Here is a 27,250-nt window from a genome sequence, read left to right on the forward strand (position 1 = left end):
GATAGATTCTACTGGCAAGTAATGGTATTATTTCAGTACAGTAACGATGAAATTTTATACGTTGTTTTAATCTTTCTTCTCTACAACTGAAGAGAAACTAATAATGTACATTTCATTTCCATAACTACATGCTACTGTTGTATTGTCGATCTTTTGCATATGACTGACAAAGTTCGAGCAATCATATTCTCCAAGTGTAATGGTTCGCATTACACGACCACTTCTAACGTTCCAGACTACTATACAACCCTATTTATAAGACAAGAATAATACCACCGAGGCTTTAGCCATCAAATATAACTATCAACGTGGGCAAATAATCATCGTATTAATAAATTGAAAGTGTACCTGACTACCAGTAACCATTAATGCACTCGATAAGAGGGCAATACCACCAATAATGTTGTTTGACTACAGAAATAAAGCAAATTGACTTCAAAGTTTAATATCTTCTAAGCTAAGTTAATTCTTGACCATTGTCATACCTGTACAATACGATGTATACAAACACCGGCACGATACTTCCATATGCAGAGTACATTGTCAATGCTAATGCTCACCGCATATTTATGATTACATTCTAGCACTGTAATTGCAGTCGTGTGTTCCTCACTTAGGTGATGCACACAACTACCATTGCTTAGATCCCAGACTCTCAAACTACAATCAGCAGATCCGCTAACACAAAAGAAACCAGCACTCTAACATAAAGTTAATACAAAAAAACATCACATTATATTCAGTTATGGTCACGTTATTATGATCCTTATATCATTAAATAAACGATGCTTGCTTACTAAATCAACATTGAGACATGAAACACTATCAGAATGGCCATGCAAAGTGTATGTACAACCATAGTCACTCAAACGCATAACCTTGAAAGTAATCCATGATATGTTAGTTGTTTATAACATTCTAATAGCGTTCACTTGATATTTAATATCGTCCTGACTTACTTTTATAGTTTTATCTTGGCTAGCAGTGATGGCGAACTCTTTTGCTATTTTTATTGTATTTAACGTCTCGTGATGCCATTTCTTCGTACACAATAGATTTATACTGGCTAATTGTGGCAGCTGAGGGTTATCATTTCCATAATTATTACTGGAACCACCATAAGGTTTAAAAGTAGATATTTGTAATATATCTATTCTTCCGTAAGAACGTCCCACAAAGATTCTATAATTTGCATAAATTAGTATTAAAATGATTTCATAACCATTACAAAAAAACCTTTCTTACCTGTTTTTAATGGCCGATAAGCATGTTACGCCAGAAGAACATCCTCTGTAGCAACATAACCGATAATTGGACTGGATATCCCAAACCTTAATATAAAAAATACATACTTGATTTCTACTGAGTTAATCATGATAATTTACCTTAATCATTTCTTATGCAATACCTCAACACTCCCATCACAGCAACCGATTATTATAATATTATCATGGCATAAAAGGCACCAAATTGCGGCATTAGATGAAGAATCGTAAAGATTTTGGAAATAATTTTCTGCTAGAGATCTTTTATTGTAGCTGTAATGTGTAAGGTTTAACAAGTGTCAAAATGATAAGGCACAACTCATTTTGTATTAGCATAATACAACAAATAAATGTAATTAATCTCGCTTACCTTTCGTGCTCCTTAAGAATATTTTTGCTAGATACATATCCGTCTAGATAAATTAAAATTAATGTATAATAATAATTATAATTGTAAACTGTTTCTCATAAAATAGCCCTAACAAAACTACACGAATTTCTAAAATTTTACTATGGTTCACTGGTTATAGTATTACCGACGCTGGACAAGGGCTGTCCATCTGGTAAAACTGATAAATCTGAACGTCGCTGTCGTATTGTACCCTTGCCAAAATTCTCTTCTAAACGTTGAGCAACACTAACTGGGCGCATACTGGTTGCGAAGGTACTTTCTACTATTGTTCGTGAATTCACTTCGTCGCTTCTTGATCTCCGATGTGTTTTGTACATTGGTGAAACCGGAGACCTAGCTACATCACCGAAGTAAGTTGACTGACTTCCAGTCATCCCTAAATGAGCTGGTGCAATTTCGCCTTGCATGTACCCATACATTCTAGCGTTCCCTCTGACTGGCATGCCTAATAAGCTATCATCATAATGATTTCGAAGTCTGTCCATTCTTGGGCGAGGTAGAGGCAATATTTCATTCCTTCGTAATATGCAATATTGTTCACCAGTGATAACGTTCCACGCAATCACTTTGCCTTCAAGACAAGAAGTAACAAGGGTGGAACCATTAGAATCTAAACATTCTATGTCTTGCCCATGGCCTCTAAGTATGATGGGGGCATTATCTGCTATAGTGGTACGATACTGAGGAGGCTGGCACATACGGATAAACCACAATAATATATCTCTAGTTGTTGGCAATAAGTATTTCATGAGTACCGTCAATGTATAGCAGATTATAATGAATAATATTAGCACCGCAAAAACTAAATATACGCCATCAATCGATATTACAGATATATCTTCCTGTTTTGTTAAATTCATTACATCAACCGACATTCGCCCAGGTTTCGAACTATATTCACGTTTTAATACTACAGGTGACAATAGCCCAATGTGCATACCAGCCAGATGATAGTTATTAAGACTTAACAGGCGGTACCAAGCTTCCCAAGGCAGCTGAGAAGTAGTTGACGAAGCCTCCGATGATTCCGTTGCAACAATGTTTCGAACTGATCTTTGTATTTTCAAGCCAATTTTCCACAAGAGCCTGCTTTCGCTCTCCACTTCCATGTTACTAAAAAAGTGAGGGGATTCTACACTGACTCTCTGTACATTGCCAGACCCATTTGGAGCCATTGATGGGAATACAATGTAAGTAATTACATATAAAATGTATCCAATCATGCATAGCTGATAGCAAGGAGAAACAAAATCGGGAGGTAAATAAGAAGTAATTATAAAAGAGGGATATATTAACTTAAATGCTAAAATTGATTACCAGTAATACTCTTTGAACGATGCGCGTTCTTGCCCAAAAACTAAAGGCAAATGCAAGACGTTTCGGCATTTTAGCTTGTCTTGTAAATGATGGAGACATGAAATTTTCATCGGAGCCTTTACTTTGAAACGTTTCATCAATAGATTTAATGGGCTGTTCCTCTACTTCACCTTCACCTGGAACGTCAATTTATAGTGACCCACATTATTTAAAAATACAAGTAAAACTAGTGATTATGTCATGCAGAATTGCACTATATTAATGCTTTACTATTGTCTGATTTACTGCACATACTTAAAGCATCTTCTTTTCTGATATTTTGCTTATTTAAATCTGTCAACTGAAGCAGAATTTAGCAATTTAGAAACCTCCAATATTTCTTAATGAACAAATTGTTATATACGAGATAATCACATCCAATATTACCTCAATTCTTCTAATTTCGATAGCAAGGACAGGGACGAAAAAAAACATTTGTAGAAAGTACTCTGATATAACAGCAACAGAAGCAAAAACACAAAATTCCTAGAAGGTAATAATCTATCATTAGTATCAAGTCAACAAATAATATTGAGCAGAAACTAGATGCATGTATGAGATTGTCACTTATACAACCTGAATAGCAGGAACATTGATAAAATAGCCAGCTAATAAGGTAATGACTTCGAAGAAAAATGTTTTCCAAATAGACCAACCTTCTTTGCTGAGCCCTAGGAAAGCATAAGTTTCAAATTGTATACGATTTGGGATTATGAAGAGGTATATTAATGTGATCAATATTACTACCTTCTGCAATCCTTTCCCGAACTTCCAAATCCATAGGTGTAGATACTACAGACTTTGTAATGATTAAGATATTCTCTAAGCCAATAATGATGATAATATACGGATAGATTTCTCTATATCATACCGAATGTAAAGGTAATATAATAAGGACGACATGATAGGAATGTAAATTAAGAAAGGATGAATAAATATATAAGTAAAACGAACTAACCGATTCTGAAGAGTACTATCCAATTGTAGATAAGTGCTAATGCCTAGCGGCATGGTCAAAGCGGCAAATATAGTACATACAGCGCTGAAAGCTAGTGCCCACTTTGATCGTACCATTTCAATTTTTGCTACAACAAAGTCAAATTGTCCTTGTATGAATACTTGGGGTAAAATTTATGTGTTCATTCATGTCGAATAGTCTTACCAACGGAAAAGGCAATGTATAGAAAAACGATTACGTGCGTTAACAGTAATGGTAGCAACTCCAAAATACCCGATGCTTCCTGCAATGTATAAAAATAATTACTTTTAGCATCAACACAATTGATAACTTGAAGGTATATTGATACTTGATCAATATCTATCTTAGAGAATTCAAGATAGAAAAGAAATCGTAGTCGCGACGATAATAAGCTGTTCTTACTGAGTAGTAAATATGTTGAATATGCGTGCTACTAGCAAGCCCAAAGTTATGGGAAACGTTGAAATCTCTATAATAAAATTTTCCTAGATATTCATGTAATTCTTTTAAAAATCTAAAGGGATAAAAATAAAAGATAGATGGTATAATGTCATAAAATTTCATGTGTATCTGGCCATTGCTGTACCAAGAAAGAACTAAAATTTATTGGATGCGCAGCCTCAAATTTTGATTAAGATTACCTATTCTCGAAGGATGACATTACTACAGAAACAGAAAAAATTCGCTTGACATAATTTCCGGGAACAGTCTGTTGCTGAAAACCACTAGCCAATACTGGTACCCCAATGAGCAGATCTTTCAAATAGAGAGAACAAATATTCGTATAGTCCATATTTATTTTAACTCAAGCTACCTATTTCATTTTAGTACAAAATGCTTTCCATTGCCAAGTTAATTACTGCAACGATACTACAATTAGCAATGCTAACTCTAGCTGGTATATACAGTATATGATATTAATTTCAGTATCTATCTTAGATTTATTGCTAAACCATTTTTACCGGCATTGCTATGTTCTATAATCCTTTCAATTACATTCTTATCACTGTTAAAGCTAAAATATATCAAAGGTGGTTAATATAAGTTAGAGAATATTGACTTCAAGATAGCATGACTATGTGGTAATCAGTAGAATAAATATTGTTTATAAGCGATGATTTCATTACCTGGATAGGTTCGGCCAAAAGTTAGTAGGTGCAGCTATAATACAGTCATTGATCGATGATGAAAATAAAGTTTTATGTCCTTTAGCCTTAAAGCAGAAATTGCCTATTTTCTTCCCAGATAAACTACATCAAAAGGAAGAAATACATTGTTAAGAGCTTGAAGGTATTGTAGGGGTAGGTAGAAAGTATAGAAATTTTGTATGTGAAATGTGAAGATTACTACATGATTGTCAATAAGATTTTGGAAGCTATCAAGCGCTTCTGTAATTGTATAATTTATTGACGCATAGGAATAGTTGTCCAAAATATATGTCAATACAGTGAATAGTTAAGAGGATAGATACCTTTTAAAATTTGTAATGTTATCGACCAGATAAAAGGAATGAAGTAACGTCTTTTTGTTCATTTCTTCTTCAGTCCACAGTTTCGACTTGACATCGTCATAATAAATTTCCATGATATATCTTTGTATGTATAGTACAGGCTTGCCAGTAAACTTTTAGGTCAATACATAGGAAAAATAGCAATCATTTTAAGAAATTTCCACAGTGAGTGGATAAGGTTAGCTATCCTAAGCTCTATACATCAGTAATAAGTTAAAGTAATCTCTCTCTCTCCTGATGTTCAAAAGTACAAAAGTAACTATTTTTAATTTGTTCTAATCGCTTGCATCACTACAGATGCTGCCACGATACGATTGTAGACAGGCTTTAACAGACGGCAACATCGGCTGTATATTATGGATACTTGCTGTCAACATTGATGACAAGTATCAATAACATTTGACTAGGCAGCACAAGTAGACTATTCTAAGGTAAGATATTAACCTTGAAATTGATGTCGTCATCGTATCTAATAATAACAACAATGAACTATTTCTTCGGACTTTATCAAATCAATACAATCTATAATGTAGTAATAGGTTTAAACGATGTATCAGGCTTTGTGTTTCTACTCCATGCTAACTGACTGGAAAAGTCTTGGGGTTTTGTTTACACCGACGAATGCTATTTGTGTACAGTAGTAGTATCTCTTACCCATTTTGGATATTTAACACCATCCTTGGAAAAGGTGCCTTCTTTTTCTTTATACAAGCTTAGATTAGTGGTGAAGGTACGTTCCTGTTCATTAGCACTGACAGTTTGGCGATTGAGTAGCGGTGAACTAATAGCAAGAAAAAGAAAAAGTTGTTTCTTGTTGTGCAAGCATATCTCATAACACGTAAAATAATCATATCATTGTATTGCTCTACAGGCCAAACACACTTTGAAATTGAATTATGGTCTGTAGTCTAATAAAAGGTGGTTGACGGCGGTATTGTACGGGTAGCAATACAGTGCAGTGGACGCATGTTGATGACACTTTTTATAAGCGTATCGACATTTGAATATTATTGACTATGATGGTGCAGCCTGCGACATGAAGCTGCTTCCACCGTGATGTCAGTGTATTTGGTGGTGCAAATAACTTGCAAAGGACAACTTGTTAACTGGTATGGAAATCAATGCAAGAATTATTGACGTTGTGGCTTAGTAATGTTAGATGATGATGATTGAATCATGGATGGAGATGGACAACATTTCCTTACCTACAAAGCAATACAATGAATATTGTTATGCAGAGGACCGTCTTTGAATATTTGGCGCACAGCAGACCATGGTAATAGTATATTTTGGATATTTGACGTCGGCATAGATGACGTATGGTATTAATAATGAGCATGATCGTAAGAAATAGAAGGCCAAACAACGATTTGTGAAATAAAGGTGAAGAGTTGGAGGAAGAATGGGTCGAAGTCATGAATCCACCATTTTCTTGACTCCACTACTTTTCATAACTTGACTGAGACAGTCTACTCTAGTCCAGTGCGACGACAGCTTCCAGTTGATTCTCTTCACCGAAGGAAATTTGATTTATAATCCACTCGACTAGAATTTGCACCTAGTGTGAGGCTTAAAGAGTGTAGTCGTCCATGACTGCCATAATGACGAATAAGGAGTGGATTTGGCAGGCACTTTTTTCCAATAATTGAGCAACGATTGCTTTCAGGTAATACTCGTCTGTATGCTAGCGGGGCCTGTGGTCACAGTTAGTTTTCTTTCTTTCCTAGTCACAGTCTTCCAAAGTCCACTCATCCTGGTGTCTGTCAGTCAGTTACGCTTTCTGCAAGCGCGATTTACATCCTATGATGCAAGACCGGACCGGGTACGGTACGGAATGAGACTGAAAGGTGACGTTTCAGTCCATTGTAGAACACGACGGTGTGTCCGTCCAGTACAGTCCATACTGCATACTGTAGGGTGGTCCATGTCGTAAGACAGGCTACTAATACAGTACTGTACAGTACAGCATATGGATTATGGTAGAGTGCAGTGTGTATACTGTGCAGTACAATCTGATTATTTTCAATGTCTCCTCTTGGTTAAAAAATCAAAGTTGTATTCCGTTGAAATTCCTGTATATAGTATTTATATATACCCATAGAATTCTTAGGCTACAACCAAATATAGAACTTATCTCGTTTGGGCCTGACTTAGCTTCTATAATTCTATGTTTTCAGGGTGCCATCGAAAATAATGACACAGTAGATCAGTGAACGAAAGAGAAATTCAAGTCCTAGGCCGGACCGGACCAGACCGGATAGACTACAGTACACAGTACTGTAGTCCATGACTGTACACTGTACGTACAGTACAGTACACAAGTGTCACTATGCACAATCAAACACTGTAAATTGAAATTGCATATTTGCATCAAGCATCTTCTTTCCAATCAAATGATAGCAAATTTATCTAAAAAGGACTTGAAATTAGAATTTCATACAAGTTTAAATAGTGGGAAAGACTTGTCAGACACCCTCAGTACAGTACAGTTCTCTTTAAAGGGTCTCTGGTCGACTGTACTCTACAGTATGCCGACAGAGAACAATTTTTTCTACTGCGCAATAGTGTACAGTACTGCAGACACGGACGCTACCATTCCAATGAATGAAAATAGACTGCGTCGATACAGTACTGTAGTGGGTGGCACAATCATCGGCAGTAGTACAGTACTGTAGGTAGGTAGGCATGACTCAGGCGTCGCATTGTATTGAATGTCATACGATGCGGGGTCAAGTCGTCAGCTGATATCCAAATTCATTTGCAGTTGTCATTAATAGTAATTCTAATAATTGATTATTAGAATATGCTGTACAAGGATAAATAGGCTGGATATGACTTAAAGCTCTCAACATTGACTTCTATCTTGGTACCCGTCAAATTGGACAGGGAATCTGATATCCAAATTCATTTGCAGTTGTCATCAATAGTAATTCTAATAATCAATTATTAGAATATGCTGTACAAGGATAAATAGGCTGGATATGACTTAACTGCTACTTGATGACTGTGTACATTGTTGCAGAATAGCAATGCATCAGGATGCTATTGAGTGTGTTCTGTCATTGGATTGCAAACATCGGGATCGCCTTTTTTGGGAGCTAAGGCAACGTGGGAATAAAACGGTCAACATTGACTTCTATCTTGGTACCCGTCAAATTGGACAGGGAATCTGATATCCAAATTCATTTGCAGTTGTCATCAATAGTAATTCTAATAATCAATTATTAGAATATGCTGTACAAGGATAAATAGGCTGGATATGACTTAACTGCTACTTGATGACTGTGTACATTGTTGCAGAATAGCAATGCATCAGGATGCTATTGAGTGTGTTCTGTCATTGGATTGCAAACATCGGGATCGCCTTTTCTTGGGAGCTAAGGCAACGTGGGAATAAAACGGTCAACATTGACTTCTACCTTGGTACCCGTCAAATTGGACAGGGAATCATTTTTTCTTGTACAGTAGTATCAATAGATAAGTTGCAGTATTGTACTCAAGTCGATGGATTACTCTCTGCAAAGGAAAGCCTTTAAAGTAATACAGCAGCACTAGATTTGCAAATTGTGTCCAGATGACATCATCAATACGCGGCCTCGTAGAAGGAGTGCACGCTTAATTGCACAGTACACATGATAGACATGAGTGTAGTAAACCAGCATGAGTTGTACGCGGCAGTAGTAGCATTGTACAGTATACTCTTCTACGTACCATATTGTACAATAGAATAGGCACAGCTGTAGTTGATCAAAGTAAAATGGATAATTGTGTACCGTGTAGTTGTTTCTTGTGGTCTAGCAAAGAGTTGAGATACACAAGATCAGTAAAATCGATTTTTCTTGAGGAGCAAGATGAGAAGAGCGACGAGAATGAGTACAGTATACGAAAGCGAATCCTCACAAGTGCCGACAGCATAGTTAAGACTCAAGAGTCAATACTGTAGAGGTAGTGTGATGTAATACCTGCAAAGAACGTATAGCTGCCAACGTCTGATTGGCTAGTGCATTGAGATGAGATAGGCTTAGTTCCATACTATGCGCGTACATATTGTCCAATTTCGATATCCATACGAACAAGTCACTTGTAGTATAATCTAGGATATAGGACATACTGTAGTTTGCAAGATCTGTTTTGGATGAATTGATGGATACATCTACTGCTGCAAAGCAATTGACTATTATTGTTTATTTCAAATCCGTTCTTTTCGATATATCGCGAGCTACTTTGCGCATGTAGAAATTGGATGCTCGCCTGGCAAACACGATGCTTCAGCAGAGTATTGATGATAAAAGCTGGTCAATTGCAAAACCGATTCTTACCATCCATGAGATCGGCTAGCAATCAAAAGTAGGAAATGAGCTGGATTTGGCATATTCTGCATGTTGCAGTACTGTACTTGTAGTTTCCAAGTACAAATAGACAGTGTAGAGAAGTAGGTTCTTTCATGCAGTGTATTGGTTATTTTTGGTAGATAACTAGCTACTAATAAAGGCCTCCAAAGCCTCAATGCCCGTCGAGTGCTGTACTCAGTGTAGAGAAGTACTTTAGGTTCTTTAATGCAGTACTGTACTGTACAGTATATTGGTTATTCTTGGTAGACAACTAGCTACTAATAAAGGCCCCCAAAGCCTCAATGCCTGTCGAGTGCTGTACTCAGTGTAGAGAAGTACTTTAGGTTCTTTAATGCAGTACAGTATATTGGTTATTCTTGGTAGACAACTAGCTACTAATAAAGGCCCCCAAAGCCTCAATGTCCGTCGAGTACTGTACTCAGTGTAGAGAAGTACTTTAGGTTCTTTAATGCAGTACTGTATATTGGTTATTCTTGGTAGGCAACTGCTAATAAAGGCCCCCAAAGCCTTAACTTAATTAATGTCCGTCGAGTGCTGTACTCAGTGTAGAGAAGTAGGTTTAAAGGCCCCCCAAAGCCTCAATGTCCGTCGAGTGCTGCTGTGCTCAGTATCATTTCGTGCTCAACTCATATTGCACTCAGCGATTCTGTTGTACAGTGTACAGTACAGTCCTGTACAGTGTTTTGACTGGGCAATTGGCACTGTAGCCAAGTTTGACTTTACTGTCATTGGATAGCACTCCATCCATCTTGATATCGCTTTTCAAGCACCTTGCATTGCGGATACTTGAACTTGTCTGAAAGCTTGTGATGTATTTGTTAATTGTACCTGTTATTCAGTAACGAATTCATCTTATTAAGCCTCAATGTCCGTCGAGTGCTGCTGTGCTCAGTATCATTTCGTGCTCAACTCATATTGCACTCAGCGATTCTGTTGTACAGTGTACAGTACAGTCCTGTACAGTGTTTTGACTGGGCAATTGGCACTGTAGCCAAGTTTGACTTTACTGTCATTGGATAGCACTCCATCCATCTTGATATCGCTTTTCAAGCACCTTGCATTGCGGATACTTGAACTTGTCTGAAAGCTTGTGATGTATTTGTTAATTGTACCTGTTATTCAGTAACGAATTCATCTTATTGGGCAGAAAAATAGAGTCTAAAATCGCAAATGGACCACACCAACTACTGTACAGTACAACAGGACTTCCAGTATGCAGACTGCTACAGTACAGTACTGTACGCTACAGTACAATGCACTCTCACCAGACGATACTGTGCCAAGGCAGAAATTCCTGGTGAAATTGAATTAGCAGTTCGGTTCAAATTAGCGTACCCAACCGCGCTCGCTGGTCTAGTGCTAGCCTACTCGCTCTACAGTATAGTTCAGTAGCGGAATGGACTCGTCCATGGGACAGTCCATCATCGGTCGTGATCCAGTCTGTTATTGCTAGAAAGCTCCAGGACCGGACCGGACCGGACCGGAACAAGACCAGGACCCCCGACTAAGTGTCTGGACTCTTTCCACTAGAGAGACCACAAGTGGATCCGTTGGCGTGGAAATTTTTCTTCTCTTGGGGAGAAACCAATTGATTGATTGCTTGGACGCTTTTTTATGGCTGGTGAATATCATCCAATGGAAAAATCACTATTTGATCTATAGTTATTGAAACAGTAGACATCCAAATCAATCGATATCAGGCATAGTGTATTCAAATTGGAAAAGGACCACCTTAATTGATCCATCCTTGCCACTTTGTATTCATTCTTATCATCGTCACAGTAAAGTATTGGGGAGCGACCAACTTGGTCCGCCGTTGTTCCTTCTAACATATTCTATACTAGGAATCTAGGATAGAAGCAACATCGAGACTGGTTGAAACCCTCTTGTCTGGTGCTACTGGAGTGCAGCAATGAGTGGAAAAACGACCGCAATCAAAGCATTTCGAAAGGAAATTTCTTATAACATTGTTTTATTGAATGATGAAATTCAACGTTTCACAATTCATGTAAGTCTTCATCCGTTCAAATGCACTCAAAAATGTCTTGTATCCTTCATTCCACTCAGCAGCGCCTATCAAACCTTACTAGTTAACCGTCTGCGTATCTTTGCGCATTATTTCACTTATGACCAACTCAACCAAGGTCTAAAGGTCTTGTTGAGAAACAATGCAGTTATTAATGGATTCTTTAGCTTATTTCTACACTACTCTCGCATGCAATGTCGTCATGTCGTACTGATTGTACCTTGCCTCTTACACAATCGAGTGGATCAATTCCTTTGTCGATATTTCCATCATGAATCATCTCATACAATATTGGAGGCAAAGGTTCACTGAGACACACAGTACTTCAACAACAAGAATCTTCCCCCCCCCCCCCAAAAAAAAAAGAGAATCTTCTCAACGTGTACATAGGGACACGATCATCAGCGTTGATGTCTCGCATTTCTTCTACTTTAATGATAATGATCATGCATTGAGATAATCATATTCTCATAGGGACGCTCGTAGACTACATCTAGTCAACAACAACGTAGTCATTCAACTTCAAAGCGTCCCTCCAATCCAAGGATTCCTACTCTACGTCCAATTTTATTGCACCTTACCCCTACCCCTATGGTCCAGCTCCCAACACGTTGAACTCCAATTGACTTGATTCGTAGGCGTATTGATCGTATTGAACCGATCAGTCACACTATTTAAATAGCAACATGAAACATCGAGAAGAAACATGGAAAAACTTCTTTTTTTTTATCCATGCCGATTGGAATCGTCGCTTTTAGCCGCCTTGATAGCTATAGTCAACGATAATTAAACCATTATGAGCACTATAGTGCCTAGATACAATGCCGGACGTTAGGATAGCTTTTAAGTAGATACAGTTGAAATGGATAAAAATCTTCCACTCTTCAGGACTGCAATAAATTGAAATTAAATCACTCTTCGTTATTGCAATATTTTCAACTATCATAAATCATCATATTATAAGGATTGATCAAATCGTAGTAGTGGTTAAACAGTAAATTACAAATTCATTCCTTCACGTCATTACTGTAACGGGTTTTCACACTTTCAATGGATGCAGTTACAAATCTTCATCAGCGACGGCATAGCCACCCATTTACACTGTCAAATTCTACAGTACGTAAATGGTGCATTGATCTTTATATCATGCTGTAGACAATATCAGAAATTTTAAAATACATCTTTAAACGTAAAATTGCTTGCAATATCTACTACTTGCGATGTTGAAGTATTGATGATGAAAAGTCAACTAACCTGCCCATAACGATTTTTTATTCTCTGTCAATCCCTCTGATAATTATTAATCACAACAAATTGACAATACCAATGAATATTAACCTTGTAGTCCAACTACTACTAAAGTGGTTACCATTTTATACAGTTGCCAGAGCCTATAACGTGTATAATTGAACGTACAGTACATTCTATAGCATTGAGATACTTTATGAAGAAGTGCCAATCGACGTACTGCACTCGAGCTAGATTAATATTATCTCTACAATTGCATTTTTAGATAACAGTAAAATTACTCTATTTTAAACGCCGATGATTACTCATTTCTAACTTATTCTTAACTTGCAAAGAGTTAGGGTTAGGGCTAACTCTATCAGAGTTAATCATTTCCCCAGTACATTTTAGACGCCATCGACAGTGCAGTAATCCTTTTCATGCATATTAGCGAGATGGTATTACATTTGGACCAGATTTGAGTAGCAGCTACCACTGAAATACAGCAATTCTACGACATAAGCAAATTGATTTGCGTTACAAGATGAATTTTATTACAATATCTTATCAAAGACATAAAATATTTATAGCAAGACAAGATTCATTTTATCTTTTGTTCCATGGATGATGCTGTTATACAGCGATAGTTTTTTGTAGTACCAATAACCACAAAAATGTCTGCCGTTATCATAAATAGGCAATTCAACACGACTATAATAGAATTAGTTAGTACTGCTAGACGGGATACAAACTACGAGTACGCAATGATAATATTAGTAAGCACATTGATGCATTTGTGTCCGTAGTCGTGAAACACCAGGATGCTAATACTTAATTATGATTGAAAATAAACGTATCAATATTATACTGATAGTTGTTGATAACTAGTGAATCACCAGAAATTAAGTAGCCCCTTCTCTACTGTAAATACTTAATAGTCGTTAAAAGTTTTGACTGCTTTACTCACCTGTGTACAAAAAATAAAAAAATTGATACCAATTCCCTTGAACTGGTATAATATTTTAAACCTCAATATACGATATCAGATAAAGAAAATTTATATACTTTTAAACTGTGTACTATACTGTACAGCACGATATGATATCTTGGAAGAGTCAAAACGAACGTTTTGTTGAAATAGAGCAAGTTCTACATTTTATCCTGATGTTTTCACTGTCAAAAAGTATTTACGAACCCGCAATGATAATGCCTTATAATTAATTCATTTCCTAAATGCTAAAAATTTGTAAGTTCTTAAAATATGGATATCCGGTCTTTTTGGAAAAGGAATGGAACAAATTATTCTTAACAAATCTGGGTTGGACATTTTCTGCACATAAAATATGTAGATTCTGATGAATATTACAGTGTAACGCTATATACTATACAGGTATAATTCAACCTCGTCATGAGCTCATTACGCATACTGTACGGTAGACTTTCATGACTAAAGTTGTTCCCAAGGAACGGAATCATAAAAATAGATCGTATATTTATCTTTATTATCTTAAATTGACAAACTTACATCATAATATTTCAGTCAAAATAGATCTCGAAAATATTTTGAAAAGGTACATCGTTAATTTTGGGGACACTGTATTGCATACCGTATAATAATGTGCATTATAACAATTGCATTGTAATATTATCCAATTGTGCATTGCTTGTTTTGGTATAATTAAATTTTCCCTTGAATTTTTAAAATACTGTACACTGTAATGATATAGGATGATGTTCTACAACTGGCACAGTAAATTGTAATCGTTTTACAATTCATAGCACATATAACCTGGATACGGTATAGCTAAGTCCTTGTTATTTATTATCTTGATAGAGACAAGCGCTTGGAGAACAACTATTACGTGAAGTATTTAAATCCCAAGACATAGTTGAAACTGATTACTTTGGCTTAACCTACTACCATCCAAAGGCTCAAACTTATGTAAGGTTTTGTAATATACTTGTACAACTTAATTTCTTAACAATTACTTACATAGCTATATTTAGGATTTTAGAGATTAATTAACGATTCTAAAACTTCAAGTAGTCTTAAGTTAAAGAGAAAAATTAGATTAATTCACTTATACACTGTAATTTATCTACCAATACAAATTAAACGTGAAATAATGTGAATAAAACTAATAACAGCCCTTTCTCTTTCTTGATTGAAAACAGCTTTGGCTAGAGCCAAAGAAATTGCTTCGAAAACAAATTAAAGGTACAACATTGTAGATTACAGGTCAATAGAGCCTGTATCGTCTAATTACCAATAGCTATTTAAGCAAATAATTCTAGTTAATACAAGCTTATCGTATTTTATAATCTATTGATACAATGTGTTCACACTTTTACAGCTGCTGTTCTGTAAATGCAAGTTATACCGTTTTTTCTAGTAGTTTCTGTTATCACCGTAAGATGTAGCATGTCATTGACTTTATACTATACTATGTCAAAACATCAGAGGCTAATCGTTCTTGCAGTATTACTAATAATGACTATGTAATGAATATATATTAACCAGATATTAAGCTATCAAGAAGTTTAAGTACTATACTTTCGTGTATGTAAACTTAGGTAAAACACCGCACTCTGCCTGGTTTAGAGTCAAATTTTTCATTCGTCCTGATAATCTGCTGGAAGAGCTAACAAGGTACGGTACATTGATCTGGACTAACTTACTATATTTCGAGAACCTTAGGATAGGGCAATACTTGCACATTATAAATTTTTAAAATCACTAGACAAGTTCGTATGTATTAAGACTATAACTCTGCCTAATATATATGCTTGTATTGCTGAATCTTAAAATGTTATTACATACGGTCCTTCAATCTATTACTATGCTAAATTTATACAGTTGTATACAATATTCATTTCAATACAATTTCAATACGTGCTATACTGTTATTCTATCAAGGCTATTAATTAATTTGTTCATAATTTATTTGTTTAGGTATCTATTTTATCAGCAAATTCGAAACGACGTTAAGGATGGCAGGTATTTGTTTAACGAATTCAAATTTTTTATCACCTTCTTTAGAATAATTTGTAAAATGGTCTGCAACTCATATTATGTTTACGGTTGAAATGCGAATCATAATCAAGATACTTGGAAGTTTAAATATTTTATAATATTTTGATTTAGGCTTCGCGTTCCACAGGATAAGTTAGCGGTTGTTGGAGCATTCATTATACAAGGTACTTAAAAAGAATTATCGTTCACAAAGCTTACGACTGTCAATACTATCCTATTTTATTTAAATAAAGTCACTATCTGCTATTTGATAATTTTACTATTGCTACGGTATCATGCATATGTAATGATATTTATAGAAATGTTTCTATTATTTCTAATCTTCATTTCTTAATTACTGATAGCGGAACTTGGTGATTATGATGAAAACTATCATTTATCGGGCTATTTGAAAGATACACAAGTTATTCCAGATCAGGTATCTCTACGAGGAATCTATAATTATAACGCTAAAATTTTTTGCAGATCATCGTAGAAGAGTAATGATAATAATATTCTATGCACTTGTAACTAATAGACTGAAGCAGATGAAACGGAAATAGCCAGGATACATAAATCTCTAAGGTGTGCTTGTAGTAACTCTGTCATGGATGGAGGACTATTTCTCTTTAGTTATTAAAGTTGGCGATAAGAATGTATCTAGTAACCTCTAAAATATTTTATTTAAATTGCAGAGGTCAAAGTCCCGCTGAAGTAGAAAGAAACCTACTGGCAGTAGTATCTAAATTTAGAACGTACGGGGGTGTATCTTCATCCGTTAGGGTAAGAATTTTATTTTAAAAAACACTGCCCAATTTAAATACTTCCCTTGTGATAGATTCGGTTTGAATCACCGTACGAGACTAACATTGAAGTGTAATATAGGAGGCTTACGTAGGAGTGATCACTTTATGGACACTTCCCGGAGGAATAGCCATCGAGCGCAAGGATAAACAACTTGAAATTTTAGGATGGTTGGTATTACTATACTATACTATAAACATATATCATCTTTTTAAATTAGCGGAATTTGTAAATTATGTTATTTTTAGGACTAGTATCAAAGAATTAAGATTTAAAGGAAAGATTTTTCATGTCGTGATGGAAAAGGTAGGACTCGGAATAAATATATTAGTATTAGTACACCCCTCGTATAATACGTCCTTCTAAACGTATGTGGTATACCATAACATTTCTTATAGGAACCTGGACAATACTCATGCCGGAATTTTAGATTTCCTACTTATCGTGCATGTAAAGCTATCTGGAAATTGTGTATTGAATACATTGGATTCTATAGGTCCCACTATTTTCTTTCTATTTCGTTTAATCAATTTTATGTATCTATCCGATTTCCTTACTAGCGTTTATAACTAATGTATAATTTTGTTCATTTTAGAAGTAAGAAGGAAAATGCAGATCGTTCTTGGTTTAATACAATTCAAAGGAAACTACGTTCTGAATCAATGTTTGAATACTGGTAAATATAACTATCGACATCTGCCTAGACATTACAAATCTTAATGCTTATTATCTGTCGTTCTAATTACGGTTTCTAGTGGTAGAAATTACGGTGAAGTATATCGGGACAAATCACTTCGGAGACCAAATAAAGCTACTGTCAATAGGTTTGTATTGCAATTGCAATTCAATGCGGTCTTAAATTTATTAAATTTTATAGCACGTGTTGATGGAATTTATGATGTTCGTCCTAGAACTCAATCATTACGGATAAAGTCTCCAGAACAATCACCAGGTTTCAATTCTGTCTTTCCCCTATCATATATGTCATATTTGTCATCTCATTAGTTCGTGTTAAAGTATAATTCAACGTAATTATAGACGTAATGTTTTAAATTTTAATTCTTAGGCCCTAGTTCACCACGTAGCTCTCGCAGAAATTCTACCGGTGGAATCTCCAACGATACTAATGAACCATCTGGAAAATCGTCAACGAATGCCTCAAAACTTGATGGCGAATCTTTCGTAGTAAATGAAAGATAATTATTACATTTTAGAATCTTCTAACTACAAAATTTAGAAAAAGGAAATATTATTACGGGTAAAAAATAATAATTATCTGTAACGTTGCGTAATTTTTATTAAATAAGGATAATCCTACCGAGCCTAGAAATACATGCGAGAAGTCAATTACTGAATTAAAGAAGGTACTCGATTATGTGATAAAATTTGATGCCGTTATGCTGTTAAGGCCGAATGTTAACATTATACTTTTTATGAAATAGTTAATCGAAACAAAAGAGATTTTTATTGTGTATAAGGTAAGCCTTGTGCTAACTCACTCCTCTGTTTATACACGGGTGTGCTAAATTTTCATAAATCTGATACGTTTTAGGATGTTATAACTTCAAAAGAATCTTTCACATATGTTGAAGGGCGAAAGAAAAAGAATTCACCAAAGAATAGATATAGAGATATTCTTCCATGTATATATTGAATATATGCCTGTAATATTCTCACGATTTATGTCATTATAATTTTTTACCATTTTATTCTAATATTCGAATCAGATGATCAAACAAGGGTAATATTATCAACCCCCGCTAATGACTACATAAATGCCAGTCTAGTAAATGTAAGCATATAAAAATACACTTAAAATTAGATCCTTTCTTCTTATTCTAGTTGTTAACTATTGATAACACATAATCATGAAAATTTATTGCTTAAACTTTCGATATTCAGATGCAGATTCAATCTCTAAATATCACGAATAGTTATATATGTTCTCAAGGTCCATTAATTAATACAGTAAATGATTTCTGGCAGGTATTTCAATTCTGTTATATTTTGCTATAACGTTATTATTTTAATATCATTTTAAAATATATATATTAAGCATTCAACACCGTGCTACCAATAATTACAATATATTGTATACTGCTTTGTTATAGATGATATGGGAGAATAAATCTACCGTGATTGTAATGCTAACAGCACTTATGGAAAGCGGAATGGTGATAACTTTTTACTCTATCTAGCCGAGATCTTGCTTTTATGATCGTTACATTACGATTAAACTTTATGTTCAATCAATATTTTTCTATCACATCTTACATCTTATGACAGATTTCTTTTATTATGCTCACTGATAATAGAGTAAATGTTACCATTACTGGCCAGAAAATGGTCCACCTACTAAATACGGGAATTATAAAGTTAAATTAACTTCTGAAAGTGAGAAAACTGAATCTGTTGTCAGAGAATTTGAGCTGTCTTTAGGAAAGGTATTCATATCTTGTATGCTATTACTGTAGTATCAATTACTATACCTAGTACTGTATAAATAGTTGGTAATTCCGCTACTATTTCAATTATTAATTGGATACGTGCTTATTTTAGGAGTCGAGAATTGTTAAACAAATCCAATATATTGGCTGGCCGGACCATGGTAATCTCTTTTAAATTGGTTTTTGAAATTGAATATTCCTAACTTAATCTTACGTCGTATGTTTCTAGACGTACCTGACAGTTACGAAGATTTTATACGCTTCGTTCAATACGTCAATAGCTGTCGATCTCAGCCTGATATCCCAGTCACAGTTCATTGCAGGTAAAAATTAGCGTTCTATAACTATTACGATAGCATGAAATTCTAAGGTATTTCAATCTATAAAACCGACCCACTCTATGATTAATATAGTGCTGGTGTAGGACGCAGCGGTTGCTTTATGGCTATGGAAACGGCATTTTGTAAACTAAAAGGATCTGAAGCAATAGATATTCTACAGATACTTAAAAAAATGAGAGAACAAAGAGGATTATTAATTCAGACACCGGTTAGATTGGGGATGCTTAATATGGCCAATTATATTATTTAATTATAACAAATGGGTTTGCTTTAATTTTTATCTCTAAATTTCAGGATCAGTTCGCATTTGTATGTAAGGCTATAGTACACGCGTATGATCGTAAGTAATTTCTATTTATACGCTCATCGGGCAATTACGTAAAAAAATTTCAAAAATTTACTATCGTACAATAATAGCTGGAATAAGTCAATACATGGTTTATAGATTGTGGTATTTTAAAAATGAATCTTTTTCATTTCAAAGTTTACAATCAGAAATCTGTTAGGTATTGAAGTATTCTGATTGCTTTCTTAGTTCTAACATTCAGTTACTGTTAACAATTATAATGATTTGCATCAGATATTGCAAATATGGAAGGAAGTTTTTAGTTCATAGTAGGTTAATTTAGGTACCAGTTATTAATATAGTTCTATTTTATTTGTAATCTTTTATAAAAGTATATAAGCTGAAACTGACCTTTTAAAGTAAATCCTTTAATGATAATTAACAGGGAAATGACTATCTTCTTAGGCAAAAGGCATACTTCAATATACAGTATACATACGTCAGTAACGGCACACCTGTGATGAAATCTAAATACGTATAATTGATTTTTATTGATTTATAGATTCTTTATACTTAAATGATGATAATAATGCAAGCAAATCCTCGTAGGCTATGGCAGTATCCAGGCTTTTGGAGATTTAAAGAATTGGTGAAAGTCAGATAGCATTTTACATTAGATTCCCGCAGGATTATTTCTTCAACGTTACGTTCTGATTATAATAGACTTGCTTCCTAATACTTTTATTAACTAAATTAATTTTCGTAAATTGTAACTAAAATCTAACTAAACTCAAACTCTCGACGTCTTTATTATGATCTATAGATTTATTGTACGTGTACATGGTGTAATGATTGTAAGATTTATGATGTACGATATTGAATTTTTGAGGTAATATCGTTTTACTTGATCTATATTCATGTATAGATGCTCATGAACTTGTATCCAACATAAGTAATTGTGTAAAGTGTCTTAACTTTGAGACAACTGGAATTATTACGTAATTTAACTTTTCCGAGCTGGAATTAATTTTTTAACTGATGTAAATATAAGTCGTCGAAATTTTAATAATAATTATATAATAAGTATCAATTTTGTATTACAAATTGTTTATCTTATTCGTTACTGGATTGAAGTTTTTATGAAATTTAATAATTTAATTTCGAATTAAATATCTCAGTCATCTGTTTTAGGATATACTTTTATCACAACGCTATTATTCTTCACGTCAATTCATAGGATGATTTTTAAAACAAAATTTTAATGGTGTAATAATTAATTTGACCTGAATTTCGAATAAATTGTATAAAAAGTGGACAGAACCCTATCTTGGTAGTTCATACTCCTCATTATGGCTTTACAGGATGTTCTCGCGACTTAGAATTTCTTTCTCAAAATACCTACTTGTTACCATTAAGGATCTAAGATTGTAAATCGTTTATCATACGTAGTAACATTTACATCTATTGAATTACCAGCTCTTTACTTTCATAGTAAGGCTCTAACTAGGAAGTTATGACGAAATTGTATTATATAAAAATATCATTAAACGTAAAATCTGCAAAAACGTCATAAAATATGAATAAATTAATACTACCCGTGGAAACTGTTGGGCGACATTAAAAGCTTTAATAAAAATATGTATAGTACCATATACTATATTTCAATGAAGAATATTAGTCGAAATTATTAAACACCTTTGAGTCTGGAAATATTAGTAACTCAGTAATTTATTCATTATATACGTCTAAGGTTTGCAAACTATCCCTTACTATTTTACTCTAAAAGGCTAATTCCATTAGCAAATATGCCGTACATATGCACTGAAAGAAATATTGCTATCCAAGATTAAAGGTATTATTTAGAGGAGAAGCCCACTACTTTTCCAAATATAACCATCAGAAATGATCTTTTTAGTATTTGCAGTAAGCCTATTGGATTTAATTTGTCTGCTTTTACTAGCGTTCTAACTGGGAAAAGTACATAAATAGTTTTAAAAACGATAAAATTACATATGCCATTAGATATACAGTACGGCATGTTTTATTGTCAAGACTTTGCGTAAGATTATTAGTAAATCTACGTGTGTTCTTGAAAGGTATATTAGATTACGTTCATTGTTTCAAAATTTGGATGTACCCGTATGCGTATTCCGTGTATAAACAAGATATGATTCTACATATGTTGAACCGATATAATTTTACTAGAAATTAGCCCTTTCACATAAGAGACTAAAACTGTGATAGCTAATCATAATCAGTAATTGCTTCTTTCATGGTTTAAAATTTCATGAACTCTAATGGCAAACACTATTAAAGCATTTATTTTATATCTTTGCCAATAGCGATTATTTTTCAATGGGCAACAATAAAATAAAGGATCTAGGTAACAAAAAAATATTACAAGTTAGCCTAACAAGCATGTATTAAGCTTGATTACTACCGTAGTAATAATGCTATTGGCCTCTACGAGAAAATAGGTATCGACTTCTTGTTTAATAGTTACAAGAAAGTAATATAACCATTTAAATCTAAAACTATAGAGACTACTATTACAAATTCAATTTATTCAAAATATTACAATATAAAAGAAAAAACGGAGATCAATAGTTGGTATGCGAAGTCACATCAGCTAACATTCTCTGATATCTAAACTATATTCATAAAATGATAGAATTGTGGAGTAATAAATCCATTACCTGTTTATCAAAACACGAGGCTAGATATGATAGTATGAAAGAAAATCAATGCGCTAGATGCGAAAGTTAGATCGGTTAACATTCTTGATATCTATTTAAACTATATTTATAAATGAATAGAAGTATGGCATAGAATCCACTATATATTTATCGAAATGAAAGCTCTTAATTTGCAAACAGTAAATCATTATGGTAAAGTTCCAAGAATTCTTCATCATTTATTCTCAATTAGTTGAGGACTTTATCTGTTAAGATAATGACAGAATAAGGCAGAAATATAGATGTTATAATCTGTGGCAAATTAATTTTTTAATACTAAACGATGGAATCTATGGAAATTGTCTGTATTATTGTACATTTCAAAAATCAACAAGTATTATTATTACATTAATGATTCAGAAATCATATCTTTTCAAAGCACGATTATACCTTATTTTACGGATTTACCATTACTTTCAAATGCTGAAATGATGGTTTTACAGATAAACCTAAATTGTACCTGCAAGTAATATATAGTACGTGAAAATTATTCAACTCGTTGTATGGTAACAGTACTATGTAACAAGCATTAACTGTATTTTACATTTTATGTACTAGGAAACATATTTGAATACTCATTTCGATCCGTTCTATCTTATTATAAATTCAGTATATGATTGGTAGGATTTTGCTTTACAAGATAAATTACTTTACTCTTCTACTACGGCAAGATTATTACTGTATATTTACTTAGCGACATGTGAAATGTATATGAATTAATAGATGTCATATAAGCAAGTCTTACTGGATTCTGGACTAATAATCCTCGTTGATCTCTCATCTCTTTAATGATTGCTATTATGTCTACTTTTTCAGAATATCTAAGTTTATCTAAAGCTGTTTCAATAGCCACAAAGCAACCAGTACGTCCAACGCCAGCACTAGAGTGGATGGGGAGATCATTAATGAATTTGTAATAATTTTACTTATCAAAGGGATTGTTATTTATCCATAGCTATTTATATATATATATATAAATATATATGCCTAGTTCGCGCTAGTAGAATTACCTGCAATGTACAAGAGTAGGATAAGCGGGAGTATAGCGACTCATGCCGACGAACTTGACGAAATTATAAAATCCATTATCATCATCTGGAACTCCTATTGATATCAGGAAATAGTAGGGCTAGTTATAAAGACTAATCGTGACAAAAAATATATTTAATATAAGCAACATTGCTACCATGATCAGGCCATTTCTTGTATTGAAAATGATGAATAACTCTAGTTTCCTAATTGGATGAATTTGAATTTAATATGCAAGCTAGATTAAAGGTATCCAATTTTCTGATTTACCTTTGAATCGGTTAATATGATGTTTCTAAAAAAATAATGTTCTTCAACTGTTTCAGAGCAGTAGTGAACTTGTAAGTTTTTGAATTGCATTTGCTTGTTTTCATCTGGCCAATACTTGTAGCATTTATTCTGTATGATTATAGATTATACTATATCTACTTCTAATTCACTATAAAATTATCCCTACTTAGTCAATTACGATAGTAAGGATTATGATGAAATAGAAATATTATAAAATTTATCATTGAAATACCACTCCATTTTCCACCAAAGAGGTTAACATTACAATGTCTAAACATTTTTGTTCCCAGATCATCTATAAATTAAAAAAAATTATATAAAACTTTATTTACAGTCTATCAATAAATCGAGTAGTTACCAGACTTGCAATTTGACTTCGAAAATAGGTAGTACGCATCGCTGTCTAATTGATAATGCAAACCAAAATTACCTGCCAAAATTCTGCTGCAGTATTAGCTAATGGACCTTGAGCACAAATATATCTATTGATAATTTCTGACTTAGAAATATTCATCTTTAAAATTTAAATTTAGTTCACCAGAGAGCATAAGGCAAGAGAATAAGCGATCGATTAGTATTCTATCGAATTGAAAAAAGACCAAAGCTAAAATCGAAATTACTATATACTATAAGAATACTCGTACGCGAAAAAATAATTCTCACACTAGCAGTAAAATTACGACTGGTATAATACATGATGGATGATACATGATTTAAAATATATTACCATCAATATATTTGAATCCTCTTTTTAATTGAAATATTCTTTCTTTAATATTGATTTAAATGATTTACGAGTCTAAGATCGTCAAATTTAAAATGATGAAAATAACTTACGTCAACATAACTAGCGTTGATATAATCTAATCTTTGTGACTTTAATTTTACCCTTGTTTCGTCATCTGAATATCGATCAATTAAAAATATACAATCCATTACAATCTTTCAAATATAAATTTATGTATTTAAACACGATAGCTTTAGTTGGTAGATCAATTTAAACCAGTTTAAGTAATTCATGGTACATTAACGGAATACATTAATAGCTATTGGTTAAGTTAAGCCACCGCGTAGGAATAAACGATCAATTTACATGGTAGAATATCATTGTATCTATTTTTCTCTCGGTTATTCTCCTTTCGTCCTTCTGTGCAAATATAGCACTTATTATGTGAGGGTAGATTCTGACGTAAAGATAAAAAATAATTTAGAGGAACGAAATTAACTCGAAGGCTATTGTTTACTACGATAAAGTTTTACAATACTAAATATTTAGATAATAGAAGAGTATATAAGTAATCGATCCACATATGGTTATTTGTTTTCACTTTGCATTAGAAAACTGTGACTAAGGATATATATTAAGACAGCTTAATTAGTACTAACTGATACTGAAGACCTTTACTAGCCGTCAGTGTACGCTAATAGATGGAATATAATACTTTCTGAGCGAGGTTAACTACAATACTTACACGATATATATTGACTGCTTCTGTATCTTTCATGAGCTGCATATGCGAAAGATTCAAGACGACAGCAATCAATTAGTAGTTTGTTACAGCTCATGTACGGAAGGAAGACACCATGTAAAAGTTATGTCATAAACTATTGATGTTGCGGTGTATTTAAGAGTAGTTGCTATAAGATTTTATATAATGCTATCATGATATCGATTCTATCGTGGGATTATAACCCGCCCGATTAGATACATGTATACTATTGGTACTCAACTTAAAGATTCATTGCTTCTTTCAATCCAACCCTGGAGTTTAATATTAACTACGTCTCTCATGGCAATGATGTTTTTAATAAGCTATGAAGTATAAGAACTAATGTCGATACAGGAATTGTGAGTATACAAGCAAAACTGGGATACAGAAGATCTATGTTCTGCTTTATAATTAATGATCTTGTGATTTCAAACGAGGATTTGTTGATGTTGACTCGCGCTGACATTACAAATAGAAAGGCAGAATTTATAACGATAAAATGCAAAAACGGTACTCTAGTATATCAAAGTTGACCAGCTTATGGCATTTAGAGGACTAAATGCTATCCAGAATCAAAATTAATGTGATATCTCGACATGTGATCAAAATATTACTCTCTCGATAAAGGAATAGAAATACTTTGTAAGATGTCATTTTTGAATGAGCTAAGCCTTCAAATAGAACAAAAGCAACTTTAAACTTGAATTTATTATCGTATAGGACACTAAGATTATATTAACAAAGCGACTACAGAAAAGTAAACTGGTGATCAACTGTAATATTCAGATGGATGAAAGTAAGTCATTAAATCTATCAAAGTGTTTGATATTCTGATATATAAAGAAGAATCCCTATTGCTCGATATACATACATTTAGAACTGGAACTCAAAACGACGAAGTAAAAACAATTTTAAGCCTTAATATATCATTGGTTAACTGGCCACTGATCAGATTAACTAATACATATCTTAATATGCCTACAACCATGATTATTAGTATACGTATGCGTATAATAAGTTAACATTAATATGAAAATTGTACGTCAAGGTAGCATAACTGAAGATTTATATATATACTATATGAAAGTAAGTTATTCCAATGAAATTGGTAAATAGATATCGAACGATGCAGAGTAGATCTTATGAGCATACGGGTCAATTAGGTTAATATTGATATAGAAATTGCTCATCAGGATGATCGCATGAAAGGTGTATGTTCTTATATTCCGAATTGCTTTATTTATATTCGCATAAATGAAGTCTATATTTTAAATGATAATTAAGTGATATCTTACCAGTTTAAGCCGATGGATAGATAATGCAGCCTCGGATGAATGGTCGATAGTCGTTGCTAAAGCTCGGCTCATTTTTAGTCTAGCTTATACAATATTGATTGAAATCTTCTCTATCTGCTGAAAGACATAAATGAAAAGGATAACATGACAAAATGATCAATGCAGTAGAGTGATGAACTAGCTTCTATAAAGTGACCATCAAAGGTTCTTGCATTTAATGGTAAAATGGCAAAATTCGTGAATTTATATCCACATTTCTATTAAGGGAGAAAAATTTTAAGCTATTTATCTATTTTAATCATTACATTATCATTTTATGATTAAGCTGAAAGCTATAGTTGGTAAGCATGTAATTAAAGGTAATCATTTTTCAGAACATATTTTATAACAGC

The 27,250-nt window shown here is 33.6% G+C and overlaps 3 protein-coding genes across 3 annotated transcripts; 1 reads left to right on the forward strand and 2 right to left on the reverse strand.

The window, feature by feature from the left end:
* Positions 1 to 66: 66 nt before the first annotated feature.
* On the reverse strand, positions 67 to 9,903 carry TRIADDRAFT_55014 (uncharacterized protein; the record flags this gene model as incomplete). The annotated part of the gene is made up of 23 exons (XM_002111217.1): positions 67 to 249; positions 349 to 411; positions 486 to 701; positions 798 to 878; positions 960 to 1,182; positions 1,246 to 1,331; positions 1,409 to 1,538; positions 1,636 to 1,678; positions 1,802 to 2,906; positions 2,995 to 3,170; positions 3,289 to 3,334; positions 3,421 to 3,519; positions 3,610 to 3,704; positions 3,781 to 3,893; positions 3,992 to 4,118; positions 4,196 to 4,274; positions 4,415 to 4,526; positions 4,654 to 4,768; positions 4,975 to 5,027; positions 5,140 to 5,262; positions 5,484 to 5,635; positions 6,177 to 6,303; positions 9,842 to 9,903. The coding sequence occupies 23 exons, from the start codon at positions 9,901 to 9,903 to the stop codon at positions 67 to 69; spliced, it is 3,609 nt and encodes a 1,202-aa protein (XP_002111253.1).
* A 3,898-nt stretch (positions 9,904 to 13,801) lies between these two features.
* Positions 13,802 to 21,441, forward strand: TRIADDRAFT_63802 (uncharacterized protein; the record flags this gene model as incomplete). The annotated part of the gene is made up of 27 exons (XM_002110669.1): positions 13,802 to 13,884; positions 14,668 to 14,698; positions 14,962 to 15,069; positions 15,303 to 15,345; positions 15,702 to 15,777; positions 16,081 to 16,125; positions 16,273 to 16,325; positions 16,506 to 16,579; positions 16,679 to 16,725; positions 16,836 to 16,923; positions 17,026 to 17,114; positions 17,193 to 17,250; positions 17,343 to 17,440; positions 17,540 to 17,620; positions 17,700 to 17,896; positions 18,011 to 18,129; positions 18,252 to 18,308; positions 18,387 to 18,422; positions 18,497 to 18,587; positions 18,672 to 18,736; positions 18,847 to 18,930; positions 19,260 to 19,388; positions 19,504 to 19,552; positions 19,621 to 19,714; positions 19,805 to 19,940; positions 20,027 to 20,072; positions 21,380 to 21,441. The coding sequence occupies 27 exons, from the start codon at positions 13,802 to 13,804 to the stop codon at positions 21,439 to 21,441; spliced, it is 2,139 nt and encodes a 712-aa protein (XP_002110705.1).
* Positions 21,442 to 23,144: 1,703 nt separating this feature from the next.
* Positions 23,145 to 26,930, reverse strand: TRIADDRAFT_55016 (uncharacterized protein; the record flags this gene model as incomplete). The annotated part of the gene is made up of 11 exons (XM_002111218.1): positions 23,145 to 23,213; positions 23,499 to 23,634; positions 23,764 to 23,857; positions 23,940 to 23,988; positions 24,053 to 24,181; positions 24,306 to 24,368; positions 24,504 to 24,587; positions 24,911 to 24,975; positions 25,167 to 25,257; positions 25,546 to 25,581; positions 26,859 to 26,930. 11 exons carry the CDS (start codon positions 26,928 to 26,930, stop codon positions 23,145 to 23,147), a joined length of 888 nt encoding a protein of 295 aa, XP_002111254.1.
* Between the last annotated feature and the right edge of the window lie 320 nt (positions 26,931 to 27,250).

This window comes from Trichoplax adhaerens, genomic scaffold (genome assembly GCF_000150275.1).
Source record: "Trichoplax adhaerens TRIADscaffold_3 genomic scaffold, whole genome shotgun sequence".
Taxonomy (NCBI): Eukaryota; Metazoa; Placozoa; class Uniplacotomia; order Trichoplacea; family Trichoplacidae; genus Trichoplax; species Trichoplax adhaerens.